This window comes from Genypterus blacodes, unplaced genomic scaffold (assembly GCF_046128005.1).
Source record: "Genypterus blacodes isolate CSIRO-AG114 ecotype Tasmania unplaced genomic scaffold, CSIRO-AGI_Gbla_v1 ptg000061l_1, whole genome shotgun sequence".
NCBI lineage: Eukaryota > Metazoa > Chordata > Actinopteri > Ophidiiformes > Ophidiidae > Genypterus > Genypterus blacodes.
Window position 1 is genome coordinate 3,518,599 of NW_027466873.1, and position 14,197 is coordinate 3,532,795.

Genomic DNA, 14,197 nt, shown 5'->3' on the forward strand with positions numbered 1-14,197 from the left:
TGACGGTCTGTGGGCGTGTGTGTGTGTGTGTGTGTGAGTGTGTGTACGTGTAGCGTGTGTTTGCACTCGTGTCTGTTCGGTTCGTACGCATCATGTGTGTGCGTACATGTGCGAGCATGCACTTTAAAGCTCATCAGGGAGAAGCAGCTCTCAGTAATAGTTTCCATCCACAGCTGGAAATAATAGAGCTCTGCATACAGGCGAGGGCTCGCTGGCACCGCCCGTTACTGTCTTACGATCACGAAAAGTGTGTGTGTGTGTGTGTGTGTGTGTGTGTGTGTGGTTGTGTGCGTGCGTGCGTGCGTGTGTGTGTGTGCGTCGGCGTGTGTGCGTGTGAAGGATACACACCATACGCATCACCATTGCGTAATCCCATGGTCAAGTCACCGTTTGATGTTTAACTGTTTGTCACAGACTGTACTCTAGAGGGCGCTGTTTCTTAACCTGCTCTCCAGAGTCATTATGGCGGCATTTGTTAATGTGAAAATTTGAAAATTTTCCCCGCCTGTGATTTGACAATATTAAGGCAGAAGTGTTCACCACAGCCCCTCACCATCCACCCTTGAATTATATGAGGTGGGCGACTCTGCCAAAAAAAAGCCCAGTCTTCCAAAAATGATTAAATAAGCCTGGATCTAAAGCTAAAGCTAGGATGGTGGTGACAAAGCTATGCTAGGCCAATCTACACAGGTTAGATTTGGCCTTTCAGAATAAAGCAGAGGTAGTAAAATATAAGTCTACAGCGTATATAATGATGTCACCAAATGCTGAGGGAAATTACTCTGAAACACCTACTTTCCTCTGCATGCCAAATGTTAATTAGTGTCCAAGCTTTAGAGTTAGCAACGTTGTTTTAGGGCAACTACAGGCTTTTTTAGGGAGCGTTCACATGTATCAAATTCAAATTCACACTGGAAAGTCGGTGAAATTATCTTGATTCACTATTGTGCTGTCATCCAACAATGCTGTGATTTGTCCATAGCTACAACTTGACACCAAAAAGTCAAACTTTCAAGATTTTCTGTGAATGTGGCCGTGAAGTTGCAAGTTCAAGCTTCATAACTTCCTATTACCCATAGTCCAGTAAGTATGAAGCTAATGTAGCTCACATACCCGTCACTGCATAGAATGGATGACGGCAATAGCAAAAAATATTTCTCTGTATACTCAAGTACATAAACACACATATATTGCAGCCAACACGCACGGTTGAGGCCTTGAAGGGAAGTCTCAGTATTTCCATGTCGTGTTCCAGCCCCCAGTTACTCACCCAGCATGAGAAACAGCTTGCAGCAATGGAAACACGAGTAGGTTTAGAGCTACTGCCTCCAATCCACACTGTCATGCTGTCACTTTCTGCTCCAAAAGGATATCCCAGCAGATCCAACTACGTGTCTGAACAGTGTCTCCTGAGCAGTTTATCTGTCCCTTCCCATTCCCCTTGTGTTTCCTTGTAGATATTCCCTGAGCCCACGGGTGCCTGGTGAATTCCTGAGACCAGAAGCTCCTCTTAGCTCTGCCATCCAAGATAAATATTTAACAGCTAGACTGTGAGATCAGCAACCAAAGGTCACATTTCCCTCAAGGAAATCTCCATGTATGACTCAGGAAGGAACCCATCAGATCCTCGGTGACACCTTACATTACTTCCAGGACTCAAAATGAAATATTTGCAGATGTGGAAGCAAATATTTGGTTCATCAAACCTTTTAAACATCATTGTGTCATGATTAGTACAAGCATATTCCTCCAAGTATTTGTAATCATGACGGTAATCAATCAAAACGGTAATCAATTTTCAGAATTTCGAAATTATTACCGTTAACTATCATTTGCCACATGTATTCCCACGCTTCCACGCAACAAAACATACTTATCTGAATAGTTGTCCAATTTCGGTTTAGTAAGGTTTGCTACGGAGTGGATGATCCCATTATAAACTATCCCACACTGCCCCCCTGTGGTTGTGGAGAAAATTTCATGGAGTTTGTGTTTTACCACATAGCTACAGAAAGAGGGCGCCAAAGTCACGAGTCAGCCACCTTTAAGTTACAGAACTTGTTTTAGAATTGCGTCGTATGTGTGTGCTTGTGTGTGGCTTTTTTTTTGGATAATATTTCAACAGCTACTTGTAACACCGAGGTACAGTGAGTCATTGCTTTTATTTACCTGGAGTTTTGGGAACTATATACAAAATGTGTTCCATATAATTAATTAATAATCAATAACCCAGGTTTAAGGTTTACCAGTTACGTCTTTGGACTAAACAAAAACTGGAGGAAAATGATCTCTAGACATCTGAGTTTGCTTTATAAGATTTCTGTATCCTGAACATATTCAGGATACAAAAATTGTTCCCAGGCAAACTCAATCAAAACCACAAAAACTGTCTAACAGTGAAAGTGATAGAGATCAATTCCTGTCGAGTGATTTCAGGGAAATGATCAAGGACAAAGGACAAATGATGTTCAATGTTCACCACGGTGTGACTGTATGACCACTTCATTATGAGAAATGATTTGCTTGTAATGAAGGATCTACTACAGTTCTAACCCTACCTGTATTGTAAAACCAGAAATAATGAAACCTACTGCGCTTATTATAATGCACCTCATGTTTTTAATTTCAGACACCTGTTATCACATGCACTTTTCAAATTGGAAATGTAATACACCAAGCTTTCATTCATTCTATGCATGTATTTATAAATCAGATTTGATCAAGAAATGGATATTTGCATTATCAAAAATGCAAACAATTTTAACCAATGTTGTTCTTCTGTAAAGATGAACAACAAGCTTTTGCTTTCATTATTACTTGTTTACAGATACAGCTCTTGATAACAGCAATAAATCCATTAAAGATAATTGACCTTGGTGATAGAAAACCTCTCTCTAAAATGAGGAATTGTCTCTCTCAGTGACTGTTTAGTTGGGTTCAGTTTTTATTTAAAATTGGAACCTCTGCTAAGAATAATTAAGCATGTTTCAAGTGACAGGATCATGTGACAAAATTGTTAAAATTGTTTCTCTTAACTTTAAACTCTGCTCTTCAACCAGAATAATATACAGTATGTATGCATGGCAACACATTCATTTCAAGTCATAGCAACAATAATATTTATGACTGATTTAATTTCTTCCAGTCTAAAAGAAACCAGCACATATTTAAAGATAATCACTTATATTTACAGTAAAAGGCACATAGATATTTATTCTGATTTACAATACATATTGATTGTGCAACCTTCACAGTTAGCTGTACAGTCAAATGAGTCATATTGTATTACATGAATTTTTAAGTGCTATCCATCGTCTTCATTCCAGTGTTTGTTTATTTTCTAGCCTGATGTTGTTCATACTCAATAATTTAAGTAAAAGAGCAATATCTTCATTCTTCATTTTTAAGCATCACACATTTACAGGATGACAGTGCCAGTGACAAACTTTTATTCCTGTACTGTTTTATCAGGTGAAACACAGAAGCATGAGAAGTAAGGCAGGGCAGACATCATCTGTGTGTGACCTATTTAAATGAACGACAACAACAAAACGTGGGTGTGTTTTTCAATGATGTTGGCGATGCATTCCTTTTCATTAAAAAAAATGCTCATGAAAGTGCCAGAGGGATTCAAGAGATCAATTCAGAGAAATCATCAAGGACAAATTACTGTTTGGCCACTTAATTTTGCTGTTAATGATTTGTTTGTAATGAGCAATGTACTATAGTTATAAACTAACCTGTAAAACCAGACATAACGAAACCTGCTGCCTTGCACTTTTACATTTGCAGAACACAACATTGGAATTATATGTTCAAAGATTTATACGTGTGAAGTCATTCTTCATTTGTGGCATTAGAAGAGGTATTTGAAGACAGAGGCATGACAGCCACGAGAAATGGTGGGCAAATACCACAAAACTACATTTCTATTGTTTTAACTTTGATTGCCTTTTCTCATTGATTGACTCATTGATTCTGAAGCACTGGCTCACGCTGCGATCAACACACATACAGCAACAAGATTTGCTGTGCTATCAGGTTTCAGTGTCATACTTAATATCTTCAAAGTTGTAGTGACATTTTAGCTTGGTTCAGTTTTCATTTAAAATTGGGAAAGCTGCTTAGAATAATTTAGCTGCATGTTTCAAGTGACAGGGTCATGTGACAAAATTATAAATTTTTGGAAATCTCTCATCTTATTGCAAAGTTACTTAGCTCCATTAAATAAATAATGGAAATCCTAAACTATGCTTTTGTTTTGTTCTCTTAAGCCTAAACTCTGCTCTTCAACCAGAGTAATAAACAGTATGTATGCATGGCAACACATTCATTTCAAGTCATAGCAACCAGAATATGTATTACATTTTATTTTTTACAGTCCAAATGCCACAAGCACATATTTAAATATAATCATTTATAATTACAGTATAAAAAAAAATCAGATTTACAATACATATTGATTGTGCAACGTTCACAGTTAGCTGTACCGTAAAATGAGTCATATTGTATTTCATGAATTTTAAGTGCTATACATCATCTTGCTAGCCTGATGTTGTTCATATTCAATAGGTAAAGTAAAAGGGCAATCTCTTCATTCTTCATTTTGAACCGTCACACAGTTTCATGTACACACATTTACAGGATGACAACAGCATAATAACATCATATCACACAATAGTTTTACAGTATTCACATATTTAGGGATTGCTGAGCTGTACGCATTGTGCTTCTTTTGAGTCTTTTGGGACACCTGAGGCTCCACTGATGCATGTCAGATCATCTGTCGACAGAGCGGGCAGGAGCCAAACTCCTGGATGACTCTTGTGGCGCAGTGACTACATAGACATTGGTGGCCACAGAGCAGAGTGATGTTGGCCTCTTTTGTCATACACACAACACACTGTGCTAGTATGTCTGAATCTTGAATGAGAACACAAAAATCACAGATTAAGGATAAAGATTAAGTCAGAAAGAGTCAACTATACATGTTATGTTTGGTTTACTGTCCACTAAGACAGCAGAACAGCTAGTCTCCCTGATTGATGCCTGACTGACCTTTTGGGAATTTTGTGGTAAGAAGCGAGTGACACTCAGCATCCTCATCAAAGCTTCCTGATTCTGGAGGCCCATTGGGAACATGGATCAGATTGTAGTAGTTGTCATCATGAGTCGAGGAAAGCTGCTGCGGTGCAGGACAGGATCTTTTGTTGCGCAACAACCCTCTTTTCACTGAGCCTGCAGCAAAGAAAATGTCAGTATCAGTATAGTTAATATTTAATTTCTTAGACAGGATGACTGAGACTTAACCAGTTCAAACATCTCCCCGTGTAAGTATGATCACTTTTTGACAGGCAGTCAATAAATGAGGTCAGCAAGAAGAGTGTAGAAGGTAACAAATTGCTGGTTATCTGTAAACTTACCAAGTAGGGAAATGGAGATTGTCTGGCCATAGATATCGATCATGGCCCACAGGGGATTACTGAGGTCCATTCCGGAAAGTAGCTTCTGTTGGCTGTAGTTGTCACATTTGACATATAAGCAACCACCAGCAGAAGCCCAGAACTCCAGCTCTGAACCCTCTCTGCAGATGGATTCATTCACAGGAGCAGCCCAGTAGCCGGGGGTGTTGGTGAGATCGGGAATGGCCATGTTGGGCAAAGGCAGAGCTCTGGGTGTGGGAGGCACGGTGGTGAATCCCACCCTCAAGGCTCCATGCCACCGTGATACGTGCTTCTCCACCCTGAGACGAAGCCTCTCGTGAACCTTTAGTGGTCGGCTGCTGAACACCAGACCTTTCCTGAACGTGTGCCCCGTCCTGCTTGCCAGTTGTCCTCCCCTGCTCAGCTGGACCATTTCTCCCACAGCCTCATTGTGAAAGGACAGAGGACCCAGGCAGAATAGCCCACATGTGTGTGCGCTCTCTAACACAGGGAAACACAAGCATGGTTAGCTACATAGTTCAGGTATCTGCTCTGGCAACATGTACAAGACAGCAGTAAGATCTAAAACGTGAATGACTGATAACATGCAGCTTTAACAGGAGCTGTGATCGCATAGTGATTGGGGACTGAGCTGCAATTTATGTTGATTGAACCTTGTGTTGATACTTTACTTGAGAGCTCTGTTGGTTGATTAACTGACTCTTTTTTTTATCACAATGGCTCTATAAATTCTGACTCGGTAAGTAAATACACATCTGTGTTTACCTACTGATTGTGTGTTGATTGCCTCTTAGTCATCAGCGGCACACTGAACTCTTCACGCGATACAGTCATAAACTCATTTCCCCTAAATGCATTGACTTACTACTCAAGGACACTGACTGAGTGACTGAGTCAATAAGGATACATTTTGATTATTTTCCAATCCAGGATGACTTATGATGTAAACTCCCTATAATCTTTATTTTACAAAGATGAAAAGTAAATTAGGGAGGTGTTTCATGTTAAAAGTATATTCTGCAATCCAACAAACTAAAATGATATTTGAAATAAACTGTAAAGTCAAGTAAACTGTAAACTGTAAATTGAAGTAGAATGAGTTGAAACGTTGAGAAACTCTTAAATTATGACTATTTTGAGTCAAATGTAGATTATCAAAAATAATAATCACTGGGACTTAAAATGCTACTTTATTAAATTAATATACATATATATCAAAATGAATTATTTCCTACTATACTTTAACTATTACTGTGTTTTAAACTATACTCTTTTTAATCAAAATTCAAATTGTGCCCTATTGTTGCTAAAAGTAGACAGATTTCTCACCAGAGTCGCTGTTGCTTCTATCCTTCACCATTCTGCAGGCAGTAAGGATTGTTTCTCATAAATCAGATGAGTCAGATGATTTCCCACAGTCTTCAACTCAGATGAGCTCACCTCTGTATCTTGCTTCAGTTTGTGGGCAAGTAGGAGTGTTGGCTGCCTATAAAGCATCCCCCACATGTGCTTTCCAAAATATTTACCCGCCCAGAGGCACATGGAGTTAAGAGAGGCGGGACAGAGGGAGGATCCAAAGTTTGTAGATTTCCTTCAAGTCCTTGAGACAGCAGGAGAAGCTCAATGTGAAACCTTTTTTGTTAAGGTGTAGATTCCTTAGGAGATAAAACCTGTAGGAGTGTTGTTAACAGTTTAAAAGTCCAACATGTGAACAACAGAACCAGTTTCATTATGGGTCAGCATCTCTGCTGTGGCCCTTTATCTTGCTTCTTCAGCATAGATTTGTCACTTTGTGGCTCAGGTGCATGACGAGACCGAGCATTCTTGCTGGAAATGTTTGTTTAGAAAACACAAAATAAGTCAAACATCCAGTCAGAAAACTGTTGCTTGTCAGAATCTAAAATGTCTTAAATACAAGACGTGATGTCATTTCTACCCTTGCTTGCAAGGGTAGAGAGTCTGTTTTAAGGGAAATACATGAAGTCTTACATTTACATCTCATGATGGCTTCATGTCTACAGTATGTCAGACATGAAAGTGTGTGAATGTCGAGCATGCACGGTATTCAGGTCATCCTTTCTGCCCTGATAAGACTAATGTAGGTTAGCAGTAGGTTTCTCTGTGTCTTTAATTTATCTTCGAGGGATCACCTGTCAAACTTGTGCTGCAGGTACAAACACAACGGTTGACAGACACTTGACACACTGTGACAACTGATAAGAAAGTTGAACAGAGATCAGAATAGTTCATCCTTTATATCTGTTTAAGCTGTACCCTAACAACGGCCAACACAGAGAGACTCAGCTGGAGCTTCTTCCTTCAGGCCATCAACTGTGAACTTTGACCTTGCCAGAGACCCACACTCTGCCCACTGCCCACACGCACTGAATAACACACACATCTACCTCCTTTTTACATTCACACACATCCACTGAGGCGATTTCTAGACAAACAATTAAGTAACTTGTAATGGTGTTATGTAAAAGGCACCCGTCTCTTGTTACACTTTGTTTATGTCATTTGCACAGACTGGCAAGACTAACAAAGACAATCTGTTGTTCCATCTAACAACTAGTAAAACAGGATTCAATGCGGAAGTTATGTAAACAAATGGCACATGTGCAACAACATATGAATGAGTTTCACTATTACGGGTTGACACTTACGATAAATCATAAAATGTGAGGAACTTGGCCGTGGTGTTTTATTATCAAACATTATTGTCCAGATGTCCATATTTGTCCTGCAGGAACCAAGACAGTTAAAGCTGTCTCAACACTCACACATCTGTGCATTTGTGTTGTAATATTTCTAGAGCACGTTTAGGTGGCTGCTGGTTTAATTTATTATGAGTGATAGGGAGACAGATGATCTCATACAAGTTCTCTATAGTTGTCAATATACTCAACAACAGCTAAATTAAATGACATTTTCATTTCTATGATCTTAGATTTGAGAGGTGAATATCAGCAGTGCTAAGACCTTTGCCCAAACTTGCTCTCTGTGGAGGAAAACAAGGAAGAGTTCATATGACTCGACACATCATGGAAAAAAACTTAAATGTTGCAGCTGTATAGTTAGTGACCATGCACAAGGACCTCTGCTGCCCTCCAATGGAAGTGCAGACACCTTCTTCTCCTACATCCTCTTTGGTAGGAGGAGCTGATCATGTGATAGGGTGACAGCATCTGGCATTCCTCAATGAGGTCACTGCTGCTGGAAAAGTACTGTTGCTTTTCTTCTTTCCGTAACTTGAATAGCTCGTGTCTCACACAAGAAGTCCCGTGACCACCTGGAGTTTAGGGGACTTTCAGTGACTAAAGTGTCAAATTCAATGGGTCTGGTGTGGAATGAGGACATGAGTGTGTTGAGTAGAAGGCAGAGATTTCCATTCAGAGATGAAGAAAACAAGATACTTTAGTTTGTAAATCACAAATTAGGAGCAAAAGGTGTTAAACTAACTCATCTAATTCTAATCAAATAGCAGAATATTAAAATGATTAAATTCATTGGTTTGCATAGGAAATTCTAAAGCAACATATACAGATATGGTTTACACACTTGTTTGTTTATTACAATTCCATCTTCTTGTTTTGTTGTAAGGAAAGAGAGAATTTCTATGAATTTTCTAAAACTGGTATTATAGAGTCCAAAGTTCTTTCAGTTTTTGAAGCACTGGTAAGATTAACATGAATAATTACTCAATCATTTATTAGCTGATCATAAATGAAAATATTAGCTACATTTACTACAGAGATTCATGAATAAACACGATGTCAGAGGAAAATGTCTCTGCTTTAAGATGTAATAATCTTTTATCTTTTCTTTTTTTTTCATTGATCCACTGATTCTTTATACTTGCTTATCCTGGATTGACCCTTTTGGTATAATGTAGATCACTGATTGTATCTCTAACTGAAGCCCGTAGGAGCCTGAGACTCAATGATAAGCCAATTTAGCACTTGCATAGCATTCAGTACTAAGGATACAGATTTAATAAAAAATGACCCAAGTTTCTTGTTTCTGATGCAATTATAATAATTTAGTTCCTTAATTGATAAATAATTTTACATATTATTACAATTCATTTTAGATATCAGATAAGGAGAAATAAACATAAATTAATTAATTTGACTGAAATTTGCCCCTAATTATTGTTAACATTAAAATCATTGAAAGACTAAAACAATGATCTAATTTACCATTTTGTATTAAACTAGCAAAATATTCTAAAAGCAATCACTTAAAATACAAAATGTGAATATTCTCTAATCTCCTGTCTGTTATTCATGGATCACTACTCATTAAGGTTAACAAAAACAATACAATCTTCCATTTAAAACCTCAGTTCCTCCAGTATTGGATGTGGAATAGGAGAAAGCACCTTCTCCTCCTCTGTGTCTTCTAATCTCAGCTGCCTCTGCTCCACCACACTTGGTCAAACATGGCAGGCCATCAAAAAATCTACTTGTTCCCACTCCACCTGTTCAAAACACTATTAATCTGCTGCTTTCCAATAAAAGGCTTGGCTCTCACCCGGCAGCCAATAGAAATGCATTAAAGCTGGGAGACCCAGGCCAATCCGAGGTAGCATTCTAATGTGGCCTATCTTTATCAAGGTGCCACTCCATTTCCAGATACTGCTTATTTATGATTTCTGAGCAGACAGCTGGCAGGAGGCATACGTCTTTGGGAGAACACTAAATCTGCATCCACAGAGCTCTGCTGAGACTACAAATATGGAACTATCACACATTTTACTTTGGCCGAGAACAGGTGATGGGCGAGAGTGAAGACTTTATCTGCTGATACACTTTCCTCTGCTGTGGAGGCTCCTCTAGCAGACATAAGGGACTTGGAAAATTGCGAAAAAAGGACAACAAAATAGTGTCAGTGCTCTTTGATTGTGGAGAGACCGGCAGTCGGAACTCAAACCACCGCTGTCTGTGAGCGAGTCATCTCCTTGTGGGCCCTTCAGGGGTCTTTTTCTGACTGGACCATATTGGATGTTTTGGTGAGTGGTGGAAGCAGAGGTACTCCCCATGGATCCAAACATCCAGGGATCTTTCCTGTTCAACAACAGCCTGAACCAGTTTCCCTCGGATCTCAAGGCACCGGTGTGCCAGTACTCAGTTCCAAACTCCTTCTACAAGCTCAGCCCAGGCCAGCTGGCCGCAGGGACCCCTCATGGGATCAGCGACATCCTGAGCCGTTCCATGGTTGGAGTGGGAGTGGGATCCACGGGCACCACCACCCTGCTGTCCGGGTATTCCTCCATGAATGGGTTTGGCCCCTCTGTCAGCAGCACGTCCATGTATTATAATCGGGACTACAACTCCTCTCTTGGTGGCTTCTCCAAGTCTGGCACTGATTGCCACATGAAGGGTCGTAATGTCAGCTGCTGGGCAGAGAGCGGCTGTGACTGGAGAGGAGGGAGGCAGCAATGCGCCAACAGTAAGTCTAAGTACCGCAGCATCCACATGGTTGTCAGTTTAGACTCGGCTGGCCACTAAGCGCTGTTACCCTGAAACTATTTGTTTTTACTTGTCTACTCACTGTATATGCTCTTAGAAAGATTATACGTGTTAATTGTAAGAGTTGTATACACACAGAAAATGCAAAATCTAAAATTCAAGATGGATTTGGATGCCATATTGATTGATGTCAGTTGTGGTGAAAAGTAAATAATAATATAATAATGCTGCAGAATATTTTGTTAAATGATGTAGATTGATGAATATTTAATGCTATTTTGATTCAAACTAAATTTATGACTGTTATCTTTATAGAACCAATGCCTCATCTTTAACATACGAGCAACAAATACACACAGAATTCAGTTTGTGTATAAATATGCTTATCATTCATAAACATCCCAACTAACTGAAACTAAGAAACGGACATCTATGGTCTCTTTCTGGTTATAGGAGGCCAGTTTTTCTTTTTTCTTTACATTCATTAAAGGTGTTTAAGCAGGCGAGGCTCACTCCTAATTCATAATAAAAAGGTTGAGGATAGCTTTCTTCAGTTGGCTTTGTGCTCTGATGTTTCCAGCTAGTGGTCCTCTGGTGGAGATGTCGGGCAGGAAGAAACACACCAGACCAACATTCAGCGGACATCAGATATTTGCACTGGAGAAAACCTTTGAGCAGACCAAGTACTTGGCGGGGCCCGAGAGAGCTAGACTGGCTTATTCCCTGGGCATGACTGAGTCACAGGTCAAGGTACAATACCTGCACCAGAAGATGTAACACATAAGATCTGACAAGTTCATGACACTTCAGCATTCAGTTAATTCAAGTCAAACTCCCTCTGACGGTAAAAAAAAATGTGTTTCCCAGGTTTGGTTTCAGAACCGACGCACAAAGTGGAGGAAGAAGAGCGCCTCAGAGCCGAGCTCCACCCAGGCCAGCCACTCGGGTCAGGCCGGCGAGGCCTCGGAGAACGAGGTGGAGGATGAGGAGTACAACAAACCCCTGGACCCCGACTCAGACGACGATAAGATTCGAATGCTGTTGCGTAAACACCACAGAGCTTTCTCTGTGCTGCGCCTCGGGCCGCACCACGTCTGACACAAACAGACACACACACATGCACGCCACTTCTGACGATTGTGCAGATCACAAGCGTGCGCACACACACATTTTCACACGCTTCTTTGCAGACATGCATGTGGAAAAGAAATATGTTTTGAATACAAAGTCCAGTCAGTGAGCATTGAAGCATGTTCATAAGGCAAGAGAAGGGTTACAGTCACGACCATGATGTTTACTTTTGTAAGTCAGTGTCAGGAAGCATCTGTTTGATTTGTTGTGCAGGAAAGTGAGGGAATTATTTGACGTCATTTTGTAAAAACAGGAGAAAATGACACGAAAAAAATTGCATGATGCTCTCCATAATAGCTACTAACTGATGAAAGAGTGAGACGCCGATGTGTTCTCTTTTTTTATGAACACTTGATGTTGTTTGGTTATTATTTTAGTGTTTAGTTTATTTGAATTTTAGGAAAAAAATGAAAAATGGTGAAAGTGCTGACCTAGAACTTTCTTCACTAATTTAACTGAATTTACTTCAAGTTTTGCAAATATTATAGGCGCTAACAAACCTTCACAGCTTCACGATGAGGGACATGTTTCACATCATCACAACCCGGATTAAATTCATTCAATTTGATAGATCAGTAGATAAGTATTGTCGGACATTATGGGACAACCTTTATTTCTATTACGCTTGAGTCAAAGTGAGTGAGTGAGACAGATTTGCTGCCTTTAATGCGCTGACGTGATCTGTAAAACTGTTTCGAAAGTGGGAATGCAGTATTATTACAATTTTTACAATTTAATCAGTGCAGAGACAGAGAGGAGTGCAGGTATTTACTAACATTTAAATTCCAGAAGCATGATTTGAAGCATTAGATATTTAAATTGAACGCTTATTTTTTTCACTACTCTATACTTCCTTTTCAAACACCTGGTAAGTGACCAACTCTTAACATTCGAGCTAGAATGTATGCAAGAATAAGAAAGAAAATCAAAAATGTACAAGCGTGATAAATTATTGCAAATTATTTATTGAATTTGATGGTTAACCTCTGTTTTATTTTGTACCAAGTTCTAAAGCTCGGCAGCACTGTCTTGAGTTCTTCCACGATGTCTCGCTCGGTGACTGCAGTTAAAACAGGACGCAGAGTGAAATGCACAGCAGCTGAGGAGAGGTGCAAAGGGCAAAGGCCAAATCTTGTGCGATTTACTGGTGTGCTGTGTCTTAATTGAAGACAATGACCCTTGTAATCCACCTCAACAGAAAATCAATAGCAACACAGCAGCTCATTCACCATTTAAGGCTCGGCCAGTTACAGGCCCAGATGCTTCAAGCAGTTGACATTAAAGGTGCAATCTGTGATCCAAATCTAAACAAAGGGGTCAAACAAAACAACTACAATATAAAACAATGGGACCTGCCACCACTCACAAAAGTCTTTTTACCAAATAAACATTACATCACAATCTTGTTTTTCCATAAACGGACTATAAATGTTCATCTATGATCAGCTGTGAACATTGAAAGCTGATTTTTAATAATCTCACATGATCACAAAATGAAGGGTTGAAACTTTAAGACGTCTGTAAAGAGCCCCGGTGAATGCTGATGAAGGTAATGCGGCTTTGTTTACGTGCAATAAAGACATTAAACCAAAAAAGGACGGCTGCTTCATGTTCATTTGGCTTTACCAGCATTCATTAAATACAGATAAGAATGTTAGTCTGAATCGTAGAATAGAATCTTAGAATCTTCCAATAACATAAAACACTTCAAATGTCAGTATGTTTTGTTTGATGCGTGTTTGGTTTGAGCTAATTCAGCATTTAGGTCATTGTCCAAATTATCCACAGTAGAGATGCAGGTTTATGCTTCATCTGTTAGAGATGTTCAAGGGCACAAGGATGAATTCAATAATTATGGGTATTGAATCTATAACACATACACTTTATACATCCTGGGATAAGTGTAAAGGCAAATTGTCCATTCTTCTTACATGGAACATAGTCTTGAAATATAACTAGACACTTCACAACTCGTTTTTCTTGTGCGGTCGCATGTCAAACTGGGACTTTCATTAAGGGTTATTGTTAATTCTGTTATTACAGTAAAGCTGCAGCTGCAATTAAAAACACGTTCCAGAAGGGGAAGCAAACTCAAACAGTCATAGGGTGTGTATGTGTGTGTGTGTGTGTGTGTGCGCGCGTGTTTAT

At 39.5% G+C, this 14,197-nt stretch overlaps 2 protein-coding genes across 2 annotated transcripts; one reads left to right on the plus strand and one right to left on the minus strand.

Moving 5' to 3' along the window:
* Positions 1-4,355: 4,355 nt before the first annotated feature.
* On the minus strand, positions 4,356-6,939 carry LOC143003372 (E3 ubiquitin-protein ligase NEURL3). Its single transcript, XM_076153978.1, has 4 exons — positions 6,774-6,939; positions 5,424-5,924; positions 5,059-5,238; positions 4,356-4,923 (listed from the first exon to the last, which is right to left on the minus strand). The coding sequence occupies exons 1-4, from the start codon at positions 6,802-6,804 to the stop codon at positions 4,775-4,777; spliced, it is 861 nt and encodes a 286-aa protein (XP_076010093.1). The 5' UTR covers positions 6,805-6,939; the 3' UTR covers positions 4,356-4,774.
* Positions 6,940-10,486: 3,547 nt separating this feature from the next.
* On the plus strand, positions 10,487-12,016 carry nkx6.3 (NK6 homeobox 3). Its single transcript, XM_076154355.1, has 3 exons — positions 10,487-10,898; positions 11,499-11,668; positions 11,786-12,016. The coding sequence occupies exons 1-3, from the start codon at positions 10,487-10,489 to the stop codon at positions 12,014-12,016; spliced, it is 813 nt and encodes a 270-aa protein (XP_076010470.1).
* Positions 12,017-14,197: the final 2,181 nt, after the last annotated feature.

What these genes read in the sequence shown, in the direction of transcription:
- nkx6.3 (XM_076154355.1), top strand. Translation starts at nt 10,487, where the DNA reads ATGGATCCAAACATCCAGGGATCTTTCCTGTTCAACAACAGCCTGAAC. An exon ending in GAGGCAGCAATGCGCCAACA is followed by an intron (nt 10,899 to 11,498) that starts GTAAGTCTAAGT and finishes TGATGTTTCCAG; the next exon opens with CTAGTGGTCCTCTGGTGGAG. An exon ending in TGACTGAGTCACAGGTCAAG is followed by an intron (nt 11,669 to 11,785) that starts GTACAATACCTG and finishes TGTGTTTCCCAG; the next exon opens with GTTTGGTTTCAGAACCGACG.
- LOC143003372 (XM_076153978.1), bottom strand. Translation starts at nt 6,804, where the DNA reads ATGGTGAAGGATAGAAGCAACAGCGACTCTG. An exon ending in TAGAAGCAACAGCGACTCTG is followed by an intron (nt 5,925 to 6,773) that starts GTGAGAAATCTG and finishes TCCCTGTGTTAG; the next exon opens with AGAGCGCACACACATGTGGG. An exon ending in AATCTCCATTTCCCTACTTG is followed by an intron (nt 5,239 to 5,423) that starts GTAAGTTTACAG and finishes TCTTTGCTGCAG; the next exon opens with GCTCAGTGAAAAGAGGGTTG.